The sequence below is a fragment of the Besnoitia besnoiti genome, chromosome IX (assembly GCF_002563875.1).
Source record: "Besnoitia besnoiti strain Bb-Ger1 chromosome IX, whole genome shotgun sequence".
NCBI lineage: Eukaryota > Apicomplexa > Conoidasida > Eucoccidiorida > Sarcocystidae > Besnoitia > Besnoitia besnoiti.
Window position 1 is genome coordinate 1,625,643 of NC_042364.1, and position 19,309 is coordinate 1,644,951.

A 19,309-nucleotide genomic window follows, 5' to 3' on the forward strand; every position below is an offset into this window, starting at 1 on the left:
CTTCGCTCCTTATCTCGAGCGACTGACCTCGACTATCGGCATTCCGTCTTCTCGAAAAGCTTTGTGGCTTGGCAAGGCCGCGAGGTATTGTCCGCTGGAGGTCAGCCTGCACGGTTTTCATCCGGTATTTCTGTCTGCGAAAAGGGTCACCTCTCCTTTGTGGAAGACCGTTTCGGAGGGAAGTCTTGTGTTATTCCTTGGATTCTGTCACTGTGAATTCCGTTTTCCCTTGCGCGTGCGGTCCAGCTACCAAGCTGGCGTCTTTGGCAGGATAGTCGCCCGTGTGCCCGTTTTTATCTTTTTTTTCGCCCGTCCTTTTTTGGGAAAGCCGCCGAGCCTCGAAGGTTCATTGGAGGTTTCTCAGATTCGCCCGTCGTTCCGGCCGCGCGGTTGATAAGGCGTCCTCCTCTTCCGCTCGGCCTAGCCCTTCTCGTCGCTCCCCTGTCGCCGCTCTCATGGGGCACGGGACTCTTCCAACTCCCTGCGAGGGTTACCGCTCTCCCTCGAATTATTCTTCCTCTCGTCGTGTTTCTGAAGTACATGCGTCATGCTCTCTTGTTCCAGAGTCCTCTGCTCACGCTCCCCTGCACCCACCACTCCCTCTGCCTGCGGAAGTCGCCGACGGACTCTCCGTCGAGAGCTCCGCATGTGATGAAAGCGCGAGCAGACCTGCGCCTGGGGGCGAAGCCAACGGAGAGGATTTTCGGGACGTCTACGCCCCCGCGAAGGCAGACGAGCCGGCGGAATCTCTGCCTGCCGAGGGCGTAGACGCGCCAAACGGCTCGGATCCTCCCCCCTGCCCGAGCTGTACGTACACTCGCCCTCGTCGTCTCTCGTCCGCTGAACAGCTCTCTGAGCTCCTGCCTGCGGAGACGCCCAAGTCTCCCAGCTACTACAGGGAGATTCAGCTTCATCCTCTCTCTCCCCGCGCTTCTCCGTCTGCGTCCGCTTGCGTCTCCTCTGCGGATGCGCTGCTGTCTGTCTCCTTCGCCTCTGCGCCTTCACGCGTTTCCGTGGACGCCCTGCGAGCGTCGCCCGCTGCGTCCCTCACGCCTCTCGGCCAGCGTCTTGATCCCGCGGGAGAGATGCATGAGCGCTCCACGGCCGCCTTCGGGGCCAGGAACTGCGTCCTGCGGCCGCCGGCGCACCTGTCCCGTGGCGTGTTGAAGGCCGACGAACACGCCGAGCAAACCGACGCGCGCCGTCCCCCACCCGGCGTGGAGCATCCTGCCGACGATGAAGGCCACGAGGCATCTGAGCGCAGGCGCAATGAACGAGAGGGCCATGGACGAGGCGCCGCACCCCGCCCGCTGTCCCCGTCGCGCGTCGCCACGCTCGTCTCGCCGGCCGCCGCGACCGCATGCAGCCCGACGCCCTCAGGCGCGGGGCCTCGCGAGGAAGGCACGGACTCGCAGATTCAGACGCAGACAGGATGGAGAGAGCAGGCGCCTCCGCTCTTCCGCGAAGAATACCTCCACACCGCGCCCGCCCGATGTACGCGCGGGGGGAAAAGATGGGCGGGCGCGAGGGGGCGGGATGGGAGGCAGGGACAGCTTTCGTGCCTCAGGGCGACCTCGCGAGAGGAGGCTTCGCGCGCTTCTGACGTCTTGGCGTATTGGGATTGAGTGAAATTGTGGAAAAACACTCACTTTCTAGATTAATTCACACTGGTGTATGAGAGTGCTAGTGAACATGTGAGCATCAGTCTGGCCATCGTGTCTCGCGTTGCCCTCGATGCTCAGCTGCGCCGCTCAGCTGCGCCGCTCATGCCGCCACGCCTGCGCGAGACATTCTGTGCACGGTCACATTTCTTTCTGGCGTCCACCGTCCTCACCTGCGAGCCTGAAAAGCGCAGACCCCCTTGGACGCGTGTCTCTTCTCTGCTTGTACGCTGCTGTATTTTTCTTTGTTTTCTCTGTTGCGCTCTTTCCAGTTGACGACGAAGAAGTAGTGTTGAGGAAGGCCGAACGGGTCATAATGCAGCAGCGCAGCCGCCTGGAGCAGCTCTCTTCGCTTTTGCTTCGCAGTGAAAACGAGAAAGTCGCCGCGCACCGCGCTGCCCAGGAGGAAATTGGCAGGTCCGTCGCCCCCCAGCACCCTTGCATCGACGCGCCTTCTCTCACATCTACCGATTGACACGCATATACGCATATACGTGCATACACACATGGGTATATAGCTTCGCATGAATGCTTGCCGGCACACCTGTTGCGTCTCCGTATGTGGGTCTAGGGTCTGTAGAAATGCGCATGTCTCGTCTTTGAAAGTTCTGGTTTGTGCCTCGGAGACAGCCGCACGCATCTGGGCCTCTTCATCGCTTCTGCGAAGACGCGGATCGATCCGAGGCGCTCGGACGGTGTAGCAACACCTTGTTGGGCGGTGTTAGGCGCGTGTTCAGGTACGTGGAGGAGAACCGCAAGCTCCGTCTGCACCTGGATGCGGCGAACGGCGAAGTCGCTGCGATGGGCACTGTCACGGCCAAGCACGAAAAGATGCTTGACCAGCTCACCACGACGCTGGCCGCTGCGGAGAAAGGCATCAGCGACAGGGACCGGCTCCTCGTCTTGGCGCAGGTAGGGCGTCGCGCTGCCGCCTTTCTTCTCTTTCTTTTCTGCGTGTCTTCCGCGCGCCGCGCCAGGCTTCGCTCGAGGGCCTCTGCGACGGTCGCCCCTCGACTGGAGCGCCGCCGCGGCCAGTTTTGGGGCGGCGGCGTTTTTTCGGTCTTCACCCAAGTCGAGCGCGAAGGGCGAGGTGCTGACCAGCGCTGGCGGCCTGCGCGTCTTGCCTCCTCAGGCGGGGGAGGGGGAGGGGGGGCTGCTGTGGAGACTTCACTCGTTGTTGGTGCTGTCTTTCACGCTCTGTGTCTCTCCTTAGGAGCGCGACAAAACGACGGAAAATGAGCACCTGAAGGAGGAGATCCAACAAATGCGGTGCAAGATCGAAAAGCTGACGCGCGGCACAGCAGGCAGCCTCGCCGACGCGAGCAGCTCAGGCCCGAGGAGCGCAAACGACGTGAGAAGGGGAGAAGCGGGAAACTGGGGAATTCTGGGGGGGCGGGACTTTTCAGAAGTGTAGAAAATCAAATCGCAAAGCGTTTCCGGGGTCGCCTGTGGGAGTAGCGTGCGGAAAGGCGCCTCGCTTTCAACAGCGAGCTCATCATCCATAAAGCGTGAGTGGAGGCCGAAGGTGTTAGGCTTCACTTGCTTTGAAGAAAATAACCCGATTTTTTGAGGAAACGCAAGCGCCTGCGAAGCGCCATCCGCAGCCTCGGGTTTGAGACCGAGATTTATCTTGGACTTTCGCGCTATTTTTCGCAATTCTCTCAGGTCGCTGACCAGCTCGCGAAGGTCCAGCGTGAAATCGACCGCCACCGCGCCATGGGGCGGCAGCTTGGCAACACGACGCAAGGTACAACATGATATTATGAAAATAAAAGCTTTTCACAAACCTACACGCCACTTCGAGCGGATAGACTGCAGAGACGTGTCCATATGCCGCAGTTTCCAACAATGTATGTATGTATCTATATATGTATGTATATACTGATATGTGCATATCTGCAATTTGCTTGCGAGTGCTTTCGGGGCTCAGAACTCGCATTCGCTGCCTCGTAGCATTCTCGAATGTGTCCTATTCCACTGTGATTTCCTCATTATCATGCCGTGTGGCGCGGAGTCCATTCTCAGTTGGCGTTTTTTCCGTCGGGTTTCATCTGGCAAATTGGCGGCGTCTTTGCGAAACTCGACGAGGAAGTCTGTTGCGTTTTCCACCTTCTCTCGCGTGCACATGTCCACCCGTACTTTGAACGCGCCAGGTTCATATATCGGAAATGCTTACATATATATATGCATATACTTTATTTGAGTTTGCATAAATGCAAAGCTGCATAACTACGTTAATGCCATCTGGTTACGTGGCTCTGAATGCCTGTGCCGATTTGTGAATCGCGTGCTTCGTTTTGTTTTCAGAGCTCCGCGTCTCGCGCATGTCTTTGATGCAGTCTCAATCGTAAGTTGCAACCCGGATGCGGCGGCAGCTTCAAGTTTTGTAATGCCGCAGAAGTCGTTTCGAGTCACGTTTCTGGTGTATCCAAGTTCATAACCCTGTCTAATCGTAGTCTTGCTCGCCTTCGTTCCAGTTGACGTTTAGCGCTTTGCCTTTTAAGGGCAGTCGACCCGCGCTCTCGCCTTGGGTCGAGGCCTTTTCATTTTCAGCGGCGGCTCCGCGGCACAGTCTTCTGTTGCGAGTTCCTGCGCGTGCGTTCGCGCTGGAATTCCTGAGCTGCGGCGTGCAACGTGTCGTGCCACATGCGTGCAAAGAGACATCCGCTTAGATATCCATATCGTCGCGAGTGTTGACCAGCGGGTGATCGCCTGTCTTCGCATATGAAGTGCATACCTGCGTACCTTCGAGGCGTGTCGAGTTATGTGTATCGACTCCGGCGAAGCAACTCTGGCGGTTCCCTGACGAGCTGGGCGTGCGTGTAGTTTCAAGCAGATAAGATTTATCGCCGTTTTTTCTCTTTCTTTTCTTCCAGGCACCTTTTGGAGTCCCAGAAGCTCGTGGAGGAGCAGCGCGTCGAGATTCAGCGACTTTACAAAGTTGTGGGGCTCATTCGCCTGCTTTTCGCCTGGACAGTCGCATGCCCTTCCCACGCATGGGGGTTGAGACAGACTCCATCTCATTTTCAGCTTGTTTGTATCTCCATGCATGCAGTGTTTTTGTGAACGTGGAGCCCGGAAGGGCGTCTCTTCTAGATGCGCGCGCGCATGCCTTGTATAGCTCCTACGCGTCCAGATTCTCTCTATCGCATGCTCCACACTCAGCCGTACAGATATATATATATATATATATATATATATATATATATATATATATATATATATATATATATAGGGTTTAGGGTTTTATATATATATATATATATATATATATATGGTTATTGGTGAGCGTCTGCGTGCATGTTTACATATATATATGTATGTAAGCCTATAACGGTTTTTCTGTGGAGGAGGCGCGGGGTGAGTCATGTATTTTTTTGGTTTTTTCTTTGGTTTGTTTTAGATTGAGGCGCTGAATCGCGAGAAGTCCCTCGTGCCACCCGTCGTCGTCGCGCCGGCGAACGCGCTGGCAGTACGACGCACTCAGGAGCAACTTGATTCGCTGTCTACTCAGGTTCAGATGATTCTTGCGAGGACTGAGCAAGCAGGATCAGGTCAGTTTGCTTCTTTTCGCTGCCCCCGCGTTTCATCTGCCCTTTCTTCACCGGCTTTTCGCACGCAGCTGGAGCGACAGCCGCAGCGCCACCCGCTCTCGAGACGCCCGACGTCGTCTCGCAAAGTCTGCTTTTATTTCATCGCCAGCGGCGTGTTTTTGCCTCGTTAGACGTCTGCAGTCGACGCCTCTCATATCTGCGTAAGGAGCGACAGGCGTAGAGCGAAGCCTTCTCGATTAGGCGGGCGTGTGAGTGAGAATGCCTTTCGGGGTCGCATGACCCGGCGCTGTGAGGCTGCGTTTCGTTTTTCCTTCTCAGTTGCAGACAAATCGAAAAGCCGAGGCTCGAGCGCGGTCAGCCTCCGCATGTTTGAAGAACAGAAAACGCTGCTGGCCAAGTGAGACGGGACGGACGAATCTACCGCCGCACTCAGAGCACTTCCTATAAGCAAACGGTTGTCGGTGTACCTGCTTTGTACGCAAAACGCTCTTATCGCTATACATATATGTATATATATAAATATAGCTATCAGGCAAGCATTTTGTATATATATTTATATGTATAAGCGTAGGTGTCGGACCACGTACATCAAATGCGGTCTCGACCTTTGATATACATATGTATATATATATATATATATGCATGCTTGTAGAATAGAAAGCGCCTGTAGCTATATGAGCAGATGCACTGTGAGTGAGGGTGTCTGAATAACAACGAGTTTCATTTCTGGCGCAGGCGCGTCGTAGAGGCTCGGAGGCACGCGCGGGCCCCGCGGACGCTCAGGCAGCCCTGTGTCGCCTTGCTTCGGCGGGCAGGCGTTTCGAGTTCCGCGGTGCCGCTGCGTGGACATCCACATCTGTTTCGTTCTCGAGAATTTATCGAACGTTTTTCAGTAAAGCTTGTAACTGGCTGTCCTAGATATATTGGTTTGTTTCGTGAACGTATTGTGAACATTCACTTTCTTGAAAATGTACATGTAGAATCAATTTACACTTCACATCTGGCGCCTGGCGCACTATCTGGGCCTGCAGGGTGTTGGAGGCTCTCGAACAACTCGCATCGACGCGCCTCGCGGAGGAGAAGTCGGTAGGCTTTTCGGAGGCAGTTTCCTTTTGCAGTCGCACCACGCAGAGAGGAGTTTTCGTTGAAGCAGGCGAAAGCTAGAGGCGCGACTGTCTTCTGTCGCATTCCTCCACTCGAAATCTGTCAACTTATTCTCCTCTGTCTCTTCACAGAAACGCTGGGACTTGGAAAAGAACGTTTTCTTCGCAGGTAAGCCGCAGGTCTCGCGGGGCGGATTCTCTCCTCGCTCGCGGGATTCGGAGGTAGCTGACGGGATCATCGAAGGCCTGGCAGTACTAGGCGTAAGGCAATGAATGGTTCATTATATAGCTGTACAGCGTGGACTTTGTTTACAGCGTGCACCGTTACTTTTACGAGCATACCGTTAAATTTGATGATCTCATGTGTGCACACAAATTGAATAGAGAAGGCTTTTTGATTATCATTGGTAGGGCAGTGCATATGTCCATTTGTGTATAAGCCGTGCACAGATAAGCTGCGTGGGCGCGCGTTGTGTCGGTGAGGAGTCTTTCGGGTAGGTGCGTAGAGGCGACGCGCGTGGACGCGCACTTGTTTTTGCTGGCTGCTTCTCGCCAAAATTCAGACGCACGCATGAGTGGATATATGTCTGAGGCCTTCGGCGTCGCGTTCCACAGGCTCGAGCTCGGCATGCGTCTTTTTCTTTTCTCTTGGCGTGCTGCAGCCATGGTATTGCACGCGCAGACTGAGGAGCCTGAGGACTTTCCTCTGTACAGAGAGAGGTGAGGTGTTTGACGAGAGGCACAAAGAGACAACCGTGTTTTTTGTGCCTGCTTAAATTTCTTTTTCTGCCGTCTTCTCTGTCACCCTCGCTCCCTCAGGTCGATGTTTCGAAGGGGTTTCGTGGGTTCTGTTGCGTGCCTCTCGCAGGCCGCGCGAGTCGTTTGTCTTCTCTCGACCGTCGCTGCCGGCGTGCCTGTCTTCTTCCATGTGGGAATGCTTTCCCATGAGTTAGCTGCGTGTTTGTTATCGGACCGTTTTTTCTTCTTTTCGCTTTGCAGACTCGTGGCTGTGAAGGCAGCGACGCTCGCGATTTTCGAAGATCCTGCGGTGAGTCCGCGAACAGCTCCAAGCGCCGCCGCCTGCGTCTGGGCACTTTGGAGCGACCGGCAACCGCTTCAAAGCCTCGCTGCCGATCTCTCGTTGCGTATGTAGGGAACTTGTTTTTCTCGATGTGTGCGTGTATGTGCGTTGCCTTGCGCTGCTGTGCGGTGCATGCGTTCGCCGCGCGACGCACGTAGAGCTGTTTTCTGTGGTGCGTCGGGTTTGCCGCAGCTTTTCCTCTTGCTGTAGCTCTGAGTACGGCCTCTCAGTCAATACCGAAGTTGTTCGCGAGAGCCTGAATCTGTCCGCTCGCGACGGGATCTTAAGCGCTTTTAGGGATGCGTTTTCTTTCCTTTTTGAGCGCCTTTAGGTGTTTCCTCATCTTAAGCGCATTTACGGTGTGGTTTTTTTTTTCTTTTGCGGCGTGCCTCTGCAGGACGAGGAGCCACTGGTGGTGCTGCGCTCGCACAAGGTGTTGAACGTCCGCCAGGACACCGACGATTTAGTCTTCGAGATCGAGTACGAGGTGCAGCAGGGCATCGTCGAATACCACTACCTGCGCTGCGAAGAGGACGAAGACATGGAAAAGTAAACCCGCAGTCCGGTCTCGCCGCGAAAAATACGCAGCGACGCATCGAGAGACGCGCGCGAGCCCGAAACCGCGAGTCTCTTCGCACCTCGTGAACGCCTCTCGGCCCAGAAAGACTATAAAGTGCTTACCTACACACGTATCCTATATAGGCATATGCATTCATTCATGCATACGTGACATACCGTATATACAGACATCCATCCATCTGTCCATACATACATATTTTTACATACATATCTTTACATTTGCATCATGCATATATATATATATATATATATATATATGCATCATATATGCATATATTTACACGGACCCATATATATATATATATATATATATATATATATATTTGTATTCGCACAAGTGCTCTTGTTACTGAGGGCTGTCCCTGCTTTCTGCGGCTCACGCGACCTGGCGACGCGAAACACTGGCGGCTCAAATTCGAATGCTGGCGCTGCTGAATGGGGGTCGTGGAGACTGAATCCGTGAGCGTGGACAATGGATGTCGCCATGGTCATAGTACGGTACAAACATGGGATATCGCGTGTACCGTGACCTCTTCGTAAATCAGCTGCAGTAGGTTTGCGCGATGGGTTTTCGCTGCGTTGGCGCGCAGGTGGCTGTACGCGTTGCTCTACGCGGGCGTCATGAAGAAGAATTTGGTCGACGGCGTGGGGGGGCCTGCGCATGCGGAAGTCGTCGACACCGAGAACACAGTCACCTACATCGCTCCCTCGGGAAAGGCCCCCGGCGGCAAAGACATCCCGTTCGCCCAGCAACACGCGTAGGACTCTGCATGCACACGCAAAGAACAGAGAACGCCGCCACCCCTGTTAGCGGCTTACCAGTCGAGCCGAGAATCTTTCCCAGAGAGCGTCAAAGGCGACCTGCGAGACCAACTCCCGTGCACATAGCCGCTTCGTTATCCGTTGTTGCATTTACAACGCACTCAGGCAGTCAAATTTTAAATTTCGAAACATCTCTGTCTAAGTGACTGGGGCTGAGAAGGACTCTGCACTTGCACGATTCACGCGAATCTGCGCGGAGTTACATGCAACGGGAGAGTCCTGTGCCTCACGCGGCTCGCGCGGCCTGTGTGCGGCGCAACGATATGCGAAATCGAGTGAACTTTCTTTTTGTCTTCAGTGTCCTCGAGTACGACGCGGAGCTCAACATGATCACCTGCGAAGTTAAAGACGTAAGTCCTCCGGCGTTTGAATTCGTCATTTTGAGGCTCTGCGCAAGTCCCGCGCGCCGATGAGGTTTTTAGAACACGATGTCTACGTGGTCCAAGTCGCGAGCTTGAAATTCTCAGCGGGCGGTCGCGCGGTGCGTAGGCGGAGAGAGAGGCGTGTTTGCATTCGCGTACGCGGCGATTCTGCGTGTTTTTTCTTCGTTTTTCTGCGTGCTTGAGTGAGAGCTGACGTGTGAGTTGTGAATCTGTGTTGTGTTTGTTGTCTGTGTGCGTCTCTTTAGAACCCTGACGCGAGGCTGCGCATTCCGTGCAGCAACGTGACGTATTGCGAAGACCCCGAAAAACTGGCTTTTTCCTTCCGAGTGGAGCCGGTGAGTTCGCCTGCCGCGTGGGAGTGCTGGCGGCCTCGGAGGTTTGAATTCGCTCTTTGCGACGCGCGTTTGCCTTCGGTTTCGCCACAAAAAACGCCTATTGTTTGTCCGCACCGACGCTCTCTCTTTGTCTGCTGCAGGAGGGGAAGGACGTTTACATCATTCAAGCGCGAGAAGACAACTTTGATCAGTAAGCGTGAGCTGACATTCGAGCTTCGAGTACCTGAATGTCGATATGACAGCGTTTTATGACTTGAAATGTAGTCAGTAAATGAGTCATCATTTGGATCACACGCTCTCCGTTCACTCGCTAGCGCCTCTGTTTCTCAAGACACGCCTGAGAAACAGACACAAAGCCACGGCGCCCGCAGGGGTCGCTGATGGCTCCGCTTACGGGGCTTGTCGCAGCGTTCACTCACCCCTGCTCACTGGATGTGTATGTTCATGCTTGTTTCATAGGTAAGCGTTTCCGTATGCGTCTGCATGCGCGGCTACAAGCCCAGGACTGCCCGTCCCCCGGCACGATATGAAAACCATTTCTACTTACATGCATATATATATATATATATTTATGTACATACATACGTACATACATGTTTTCAGATATTATAACAGTATCACATATATATGTACAAGCATATATACAAATATTTACAAATATATATATATATATATATATTGAATGTATATGCATGAATATGTAGGCGTTGCGTGTTTTTTTTTCGTGTTTAGCATTGCCGAGGTGATTCAGCAGGGAGACTACTGCAAGGCGCCTAAGGTGCCTGCGTCTCCGTCGAAGAAGGCCGTGACGGAGAAGCGCGCGGGTCCAGGGGCGCCGAAGAAGAAAGCCGCGCCGCCTGCCGCGAAGCCGAAAGGCGCGCCGCCGCCTGAAGAGGAGAACGAGTGAGTCTCCCGAGTCTCCTCACGGCGCCGCGCGACGATCGCCTTCCCGAGAGGGGGTAGGAGAAGGGGGACGCCAGCGCTGATTGGAAGTGGCTTCGTGCATGTCCAACGCGGGCGCAGGAGGTTTCAGCGTCTCCTCGCGCGTGGGCGAGACCGGCGGGCACGTTAGAAACCCTAAATCCGCGCGAGATTACAGAGCGCGAGGCGCGAATTTGCGTGTGTGTTTGCAGGCAATTCATCGTGCGCGACGGGTACCTGATGCTCTTCCAAGCCGGCGAGAAGACGCCTCTTCTGAAGCTGTTCCATCAGGACTGCATCACGATTCCGAATGACTCCGAACGTGAATTCGTCATCCGCCACATGGTGAGTCTCGTGACGCCACATCCGCGGGAGCGCCGCGAATCCAGCGAGGAAGGAGTGAAAGAGAAAAGAGAAAGAAGAAACGCGATAAAGAGAAAGGGAGGAGAGGACAGGCGGCGACGCGGCCCTCTTCCCACATACGCACAGATGCAGAGGAATATGTACGCGGATGCGCTGCAGAGACGTGCGCATGCGTATTTATGTGGCTCCAAACTCTTGCGGTGGAGAGACGGGAAGTCAGGCGTCTCTCGAACGATTTCTAAAACTCCAGCTAGAATCGACGCGCGGTGCGTGCACGAGGGCGCGCGCATTCTTCCGGTTTTTTTAGTGTTTTTTCCCCTCAGCTCTCTCTTGTTCTTCTCGCATGTCTTACCCCTTCTTCGATTTTTTGTCGCGTATCCTGCCTTGCTCCCACCACCGGCTGCGCCTCATATATATATATATATATATATATATATATATACTAAACCCTAAACCCTATATATATATATATATATATATATATATATATATATATATATATATATGAGTGTGCGTACACCAAAATATGTATCGAGAGTTTTTGTATTTTTGGGATTTTTAATGGAATGTGTCTGTGTAATCGGATAGATGCATGCCTTTGCTAGGTATGGGTACAGAGGCAGATGCGTTGAGGTTTTCTCTTGTGTGCTTTTTCGTAGCCTGGAACGCCCGATGAGGAGACTTACGTCTTTGGATTCTTGACCGACGAGATTTACAAAGGGTGAGTGAAGGAAGAAGCCGGGAGCGTTGTATCGTGGGTGTCGCAACCGCGGAGGGTGGAGCGGCGGATCCTCTATCGTGGTGCGCGGAGTTGTCTTCTTTTTTCCAGGTGGTATCAGAAGCTGAAAGACAACGGCTTCCTGGATCGCAAGGAGGACGGCTCCGTGCAAATGAACCAGTAAGATCCCCAAGAGACGCCTTGATGCGGTCGAACCGAGATCAAAAGGAATCCTCCGTAGCGAACATTCCTCTTGATCTCTGATCAGACTGCCTCGCTCTCACTGCCTTCGGAGCGCGTGCACGCCCTGCAGAGTCATATATGCAGTCCTGTATGCTTAGGCATGCATATATATATATATTTCTATGCGCGGAAATATGTGTCTTCATTTCTGAAGTCTGTGCTCCTAGCCTCGAGCAAGCGCATGTTTCTGCGTTTTTCGCCTCTTGCAGCCGCACAGCAGCAAGAGGCTCCCCTCGTCACACACAAATGAGTATTTATATAGATGTGTGTAGGAGTTGATGGAAATCTGCGTGTGGGTGGCGCGTGTGTCTCTGGTAGTGGGTGCGTGTGGCGGGTTTCGAGATTCGTCTGTCTGCAGAGTCGGAGTCGTTTCGAAGAACGTGCTGGAGCTGTATCGCTACTACGGGACGCCGGGAGCGAAACCCGTACTCGAGATGCGCGCCGACCGCTGCAAGGCGACGGCGAGCCGAGAGAGAAGAGAAATTCTCATCATCCACACGGTGAGCGCCCTCTGGGATTCCGTGCAGGTTGGGCAGCTGCGTATCCCTGCCTTCGCACGAATTAAAATTTCATTCCTGAACGCGCTGCGTCTACCCCAAACGCATGCGGCCGGTCGCCGTCTCTCGCGCGGACAGCTTGCCAAAGGTCTTCATTCAGCGGCACTCAAAAGTATAAATTCTTATACATATATGTAGTGATGTATATATATATGTATACATATATATGTATATGTATATATGTGTATGTATATGTATAGATGTATGTATGTATTTTTGTATTCGTATCTATCTGTATATGTAAGTATAGCTTTATATGTACATATCCGTAACCTGTGTGAGTTTTCTGTTTTCAGACACCGTCAGGGAAGCGCGAGCGTATCACTCTCGATTGCGCGACTGTGGCTGAATTCGATCGGTAGGTCTGTCTCCATCAAAGCGGACTCTCCTCTTGATAAAATGACGCATTTATCTTCATAAACGCGCAGATATATCTTTGTGAAGGTTCTGGTACTCACAAAATATTTCTGCATGTATAGGTTCACTGGTTGGGGCGTTCGCTAGATATATGCGCGTAGATGTAATTCTGTCTAGAACTATATTTCGTGCTGCCTCTGAGTTAACAGCGACTAACTTTCAGCCTGTCAATAAAGAGAAAGACAGATAGATGTAGATAGATATATGTAGGTAGATATAGGGAGATAGACGATTCTTGTCTGCTTGCGTGCGCGTGTTTCGCGTTGCACGCTTAGTTTTATCAATGCGTACTGCGTGTCGTGATGTCGCGCACTCCTTTCTGTGGAGGTCTTGAGAGCACCCTCAAACCGAAGCATCGTCGCATCGAGTCTTTTTCTATAGATGATTTTGGGTCTGCGGAAAAGTCTGCATACCAAGCTTCGGCGGTTCACCGGAGGGCTCGATGCATCTCGCGCTGTGTCGCACAGGCGTCTGCCTTGTCTACGCACAGTTTTTCGAGGTCACCCGTTTCCAAAAGAATTTTAACTTTTTTTGCGAGTTTTCCTCAGGTGGAATGTCGCCTTGGAGTTCGGCGGGTTCCTCCAGGGACAGGGCGACGCAAACCCGAAGCGCAACTTCGCGAACCTCAGCAAGTGCGGAAACACGGCGTTTGAATCTTGGAAATCGGGGGGAAATTTCGGAAATAATCATGCGATAAACAATTTGCGAATTTCATCTTTCCTGTGCGAACTGCGTCCGTCGAACTTGCATGCAGAAGCATCCTTCGGGGCGTCTCCTGCATTGTTCCCGTTCGCTTTTTCCTGCTGTCTCCAACTTGTCGGCCTCTTCTCATGCGCGAGTGTGCTGTCGGGTTTTTCCGCCTGAATTGGGTTTCGCGTTGCGGCGGTCTGCTCCCAGTTCTGGTTGCGCTGTCTCCTCCCTCTCCCGTACGTTTGCGCCAACATTTGTCGAGTTTAGGTGTCTCCGCGCGGCGTGTAGACGCGTGCCCAGCCAGTGTAGTTTCCGTGTGCTGCCGTTTTCTTTCTTTGCAGATACGTCTTTCCCGTCAATCTGTTCGAAGACGATACCGGCGAGCGGCGGATGGCGCTTGTCATCAAGAGTCGGGTGATTCAGCTTTTCCCTTCGCCGGACGTGAGCATCAAACGACACAATGCGAAAAAAAGCGACAAGAGAAACCGCTTCGCGTGTGCTTTGTGGTGGTCTACCGAGGTAGCCATATGTTGGCATGGGGATGTATCTACAGGACTCCGCCTTGTCTCTAGATACGCGCGCGTGAAAATACTCTTCAACCTTTGTATAATTTTGCGTATCTGTTGCGTTTTTTTTTTCTTTGAGATTCGGTTGGTGAACGGCGTCTTTTTGATTTTTCTTTTTTAGGCGCAAGAGCCGATCATGAGCATTCCGGCGGACATCGCTCAGGTGCAGAATTTCATCGCGCAACGAAAGCTCCGCATTTACGTCAATGTAAGCCCCGGAATTGAGAGGAATTCTTTCATATTCTCTCACGCAGTTGAAAGCCAAAGATCCGTATGCATGCACTTCCGAATGCCGAGACGCATGCGGAGGGAAACTATGCTAACCGATGCGGCTATGAGCGCCATCTCTCTCGGCATGGAGCGCAAAAGAAGACGTGTTGCAGTCTACCTGCGCGTCTGGTTGACGCAGCTGGGCGCCGTCGCGTCCGCGCCGCTCGTATCTCTTGCGCGATTCTGAGCGTGGCCGAGAGACGTTTGTATTAGTCTGCATGCTTCATTTCTCAGCGCGACACAGACCGCGAAGAGCGCGTGGATTTCATTCTTTCTCTCGCGAAAGACTACGATCGGTAAGAGTCGCGTGGAGCATCAGGAGTGGAATGATTCGCAGCTTTGGCTTCTGCGAAGAGCGGCTCGAGTCGGCTTAGCCCATACGTACCAATCTCTGAAGTTTCGCCGCGAGGGACGCGGCGACCCTCGCAGCTGCAGCGGTGCTGCTCCCCCCCCCCCCCCCCCCCCTTTCACTCTTGCAGTTGTCTCCTGCCTCTTCGAAAGCTTTTTTCTTAGTATGCGGCGTGGATGCGGTCGCGTCGAGTTGACCTGGAGCCCAGCGATTTTTTTTTCTGTTTTTTTCCTTTTCCAGATACGCGTCAGAATTGTCGCGGCAGCAGTTTCCAGTTGCAGCGGATAAATCCAGAGGGGGGAGCAGGAAACCGTAAGTCCTCTCGCGGGGCGTTTTCTGCTGGCGCCGCGGATCCGCTAGAGACTGCAGACTCGCCACGAAACGCGTTTGTGCTCTCCTCGGCGGGGTCTCGCGGGCGCCACTGTCCTTCGTTGCGCTGCGTTTTGCGGAAACATCGCTGGGCTGGAGAGCTGGGGCGCAGTGATGCTCCCGGCGCACGCCCTCTGGACGCATGCAGCCAGCGCTGCGCGTCACAGGAACGAGATCGCACCTAAGTATCTCGCCAGGCGACCTGTCCGTTGTATCCTCTCCGCATGTGTCTAGATATATGCATATATGCAAACCTATATGTATATGTATATATATATATATACGTGTATGTGGATGTTGCATCCGCGACGCACACTGCGTATAAGCCCCGATGAGAAGTGAGACGCGTCTCCTGCGCCTTTACCATGCACTCCTGCTACGAGCGTACCTGTCTGCGCCGTCAGGTTTATCCTCTCGAAAAAGTCGCTTCTGGCTCTATACAAAAACAAATACGTAAGCTGGGGGTAGAACAGGACGAATCGTGATAAATCTATGCATATATATATGAGAGTGAAACCAGCACCAGGGCTCATGCCCTACACATGTATATGTATCTATATCTATCTAAATATTTATAGATATGCAGGTATATATGTCATTTGCGTGTTTGCATGTGCAAGCGCATGCGATGCATGCAACCCTAAACGAGCATGGAAACTCGGAGGATTCTTTATCGTGTTCGTCTGAAGAATTTTTCGAGACGCGTGTTTGCGTCTCTTCACGTGGATGCGCAGTGTGCAACGCGAATTCACATGTGCGCGTATCCTCCATGCAGATGCATGCTTGGGCGGATGCCCCAGATAGTCGTCGGCGCAGTTGCGTGTTTCATCAGCTGAACGCGTGAATGAATATGTATATATATACACATGTATGTATGTAATGTATGTATGTATGTATGTATGTATGTATGTATGTATGTATGTATGTATGTATGTATGTATGTATGTATGTATGTATGGCTCAAGCGTGTAAGTACAGGCATATATGCATGTGTAAAGGTTGAGTATGTCCGGAGGACATGTACCTGGAGGTGTAGGTGGCGTGTATTTGTGTGAATTTTCTTTTCGCAGCAAAAATCGCCCGAGTTTGTGATTGAGAAAGACATGTATGAAGCGGATATCTCTTCGCGCGTCATCATCTTCAAGCCCTCCTCAAGCGTGCCGGCAGCGAAGGTGAGGAGCGACGGGACTTCGCCGCCCGCAAATGCTCGTGCCGCGATCCGAGGAAACGGCTTTGCATGCGTACCAGCGCAGAGGGCGTTGTCAATCACACCGTAAAGTCCAGCGTTTTGGGGAACGTATACATGTGTATGTGTTCTAGATGTATTTTTCTATTTGCGGTGTCCTACATGCGACGGACGGGAGGGATGTAGAGCGCGGGGGTGTGCGTCCTGCATTCTTGCGCCCAGCATGTTCAATCGAAATAAGCATATATATGTGTGTTTACATGTATTGTTGGATATACATACGTATATATATGTTTTCTTTCGTGTGTGTGAATGTGTGCATTGCTTGGAGTTGGCGGGACGGCCGGAGGCTGAAATGGCCACGTCAGTCTGCGAGCGATTTCGTCGCAGTCAGTTAGCACAGGTTTGCGTTCACGCATTTGCGGCGGAAGAGAACTGCGATTTTCGTCTCGTTTTGCCGAGTGTCTCGACTCTCGACAGGTTGGCAACTACCCGGTGCGCACAGTGAGCGTCCCTTCCGACGAGCAAATGACCAAGTAAGCCAAATATGCGAAGCTCTCGCCATTGGAAGTTGCGTATGCGTGTGAAGAGGCGCGCTGTGTATATATTCATCTGCACGTATAGGTAGGTACATACATACGCGTATATGTATATATACTTGCATATATATACATATGGAGGAGGGGTTGCGTGGGTTGAGAACTGGAGATCGTCTGTGTCAGCGTGAGGCTGAAGACGCGCGATCGAGGCGGCAGATGACATGCAGTCACTCGCGGCTGCCCTCGCAGACCTCTGCGTGAGAAGCGTCCGACGCTAATTCTCGTGGATATTTAAGAATGTATAGGCAGGGGAATATGTACGCATCAGTCTACGGAAAGGAACCTCAGGCGCATTGGTGCAAGTCTGTGTCGAGTTTCTGTGAAATCGCTGCAGGTGGGACTTCTGCCTGCGTTTGGTCGGGTTCCGCGCCTTCTCCGAGAAACCGCCGCCGAAATTTTTCTTTCCTCAGATCATGTAAGGCCTCTTGTGCGTTTCAAGTTTCCGTCGTAGTTCTCCTCCCTTTTCGCGCCCTCCCCTCTAAGACGAGTACCTCCATAAATACATGTATTTAGATATATATGTATATGTGTGGGTCTGCTAAGGGGCAAGGAGATGCACATATAAGAGGGAGAGCGGTATGTTTGTTCGGGATATGCGTAAATAGTGTGCGCATGCCTCCTGAGGCGGGCTCAGTTCCTTCTGTCTCTGCGTCAGCTGCGAAAGTCTGAGTCCTACAGAAGAAGCTCGCATCTTTTGGGGGGATCATGTACGTCGAAGTTGATTTGGCGTTTTTCTCAGCTACGGCTTTGTCGCTGAAGAAGGTGCTGAGCTGAGGACCGGCGCCAACTTCTTCCGAGGCTTTCTGGGGGCGGGAGCGAGGGGAAACCCGCTCCAGGCTGGGATGGTAAGCGATACACTTGACACGTTTTTTCGATCGGTCTCTGCCGTCGCTGCATGCGCAGAGGCCTTTCCTCAGAGCCCTCGTCTGCCTAGATCAGCCTCGCATGCTAACATTCGGGCGTCACGCACGCCTCTGCCTTAGTGTCAATGTGACACCTATCAACTTCCGAGCGTAAAAATCCTTTGAAAGTTAGTTGCGGGTGGTGCGTTCCGTGTAGAAACGTTTGCGTTTGCGTCGCGCGTGGAGCCGCGCTCGCCAGCACGACGGAGCTGTTAGTGAAGTGCCTTTAAGCATGCACGCGGGTCTCGAGGTGCTGATTTCTGCCGAGGCGCTGCACAATTTTTTTGTGGCCGTCCTTGTTTTCTCTCTACTGTCGCGTGTGCTGCTGCAGTTCGACGATGTGTCTTCCGCCAACGCCGTCTGAGGGGGGAAGTGAAGTTCTTGGTCGCTTGAGGGGCGCTGCGAAACGTAGGCGGGTCGGCGAGCCAGGCGCACAGCAGAAGGGAGTTGAAGAGAGAACGAAGCGAGACAGAAGATGCACAGCGAGGGAACTTCGGGCAGGAAAGCCCCAGTGGAGTTAGGCAGGCAGAGCGTCCACGCCGAAGCATAGGATAAAAAGCAGGGATAGGGAAGCTACGCAACCCGTTTGGAGCTCCAAATGAACAGGAATGAAGGAAACAGAAGGCTCGAGTAGACACGAAACGGTTGCGGGTGTCTGTACCCCGTTGCTCGAGCAGAATCCATTTTTGTCTTCGGTGCCTGCCAGTGTGGAAAGCTAGTGCGAGTCTGCGATAAACGTGAAGCAAGCCAGTCGCTTGTTTTGACTTTTCCACGATAATTAGCAGTTGTCAAGAACACGTGATCGAACCGCAGTTTATCACTAGCGCAGCCATACCGAGGCTTTCAGTTCGAGGGCAGGGAGTCTCCGATTCAAACACAGAGAACTCGGAATCGAGGCCTTTCGCAGAGATGGACTCTCGTGCAACCGTTCATCCCGCTGCAGCCGTGGCACTGCTGCTTCATAGAGTGTTAGATCGACCGGAAAACGCAGAGAGGTCACCTTACTTCCGGCCCAGTCCGGCCTGTGGTTTAGTGGGCTGGAGTGCTGGCTCCCACAAAACAACTCAGCTGTCGCCGTTGTTAATTAGGAAAGACCTCTGCTGAGATTCCGCGTCATCCATGTGTAGAAACAGGCTTCTAAGCGGCAATATCATTGTGGGGGCAGAAACCCCGTACTCTCACAACGAACGCCACCGAGATGTCCCTTCAGTATGCTGGCGCTTGCAGGTGGACACACTGAGAAAATACAATGCACACGTCCAGGCTCGCTGTGTTCAACCATCCTGCGATATTTCTGCTTTAATTGCTTTGCCTTTTCTTCGGGGTAGTCCAGGCTGTCGTCGGAGTGCCGAGGCATCAGCTGTTAGCGCAGCGCGCGAGAAACGCCGGTCAACGACTCGCACGGGACGGTACAGGAGACAGCCTTGGTCGACCGCTGTGTGTGTAGAGGAACAGGACGGCGTTGTTAACATCAGGTTTTCCGCAGGCTTGCGAGCAGAATCGTGACAGAAGCAAAGCGAGACTCTCAGAATTGTGGGTCGATATTACTCGTGGAGTGAAACAGTCACGTACAGCCACAGTGTCTAAACTCACCGGTCAAATCTCATCGCGTGCAAGCAACAATCTGGGACGCCAGAGGGC

General features: G+C 52.9%; 1 protein-coding gene across 1 annotated transcript; it reads left to right on the forward strand.

Annotated features, from left to right (window-relative positions):
- Window positions 1–455: 455 nt before the first annotated feature.
- BESB_014040 (uncharacterized protein) lies at window positions 456–18,032 on the forward strand (the record flags this gene model as incomplete). Its single annotated transcript, XM_029360134.1, has 35 exons — window positions 456–1,494; window positions 1,934–2,078; window positions 2,399–2,573; window positions 2,875–3,012; window positions 3,327–3,408; window positions 3,969–4,008; window positions 4,538–4,604; window positions 5,065–5,215; window positions 5,534–5,612; window positions 6,247–6,301; window positions 6,451–6,487; window positions 6,981–7,038; window positions 7,318–7,366; window positions 7,797–7,948; window positions 8,569–8,736; window positions 9,099–9,150; window positions 9,429–9,518; window positions 9,659–9,708; window positions 10,251–10,421; window positions 10,652–10,784; window positions 11,462–11,523; window positions 11,632–11,700; window positions 12,122–12,263; window positions 12,617–12,678; window positions 13,286–13,369; window positions 13,769–13,868; window positions 14,115–14,201; window positions 14,498–14,559; window positions 14,853–14,924; window positions 15,386–15,434; window positions 16,052–16,153; window positions 16,648–16,703; window positions 17,101–17,181; window positions 17,506–17,611; window positions 17,826–18,032. 35 exons carry the CDS (start codon window positions 456–458, stop codon window positions 18,030–18,032), a joined length of 4,272 nt encoding a protein of 1,423 aa, XP_029216801.1.
- Window positions 18,033–19,309: the final 1,277 nt, after the last annotated feature.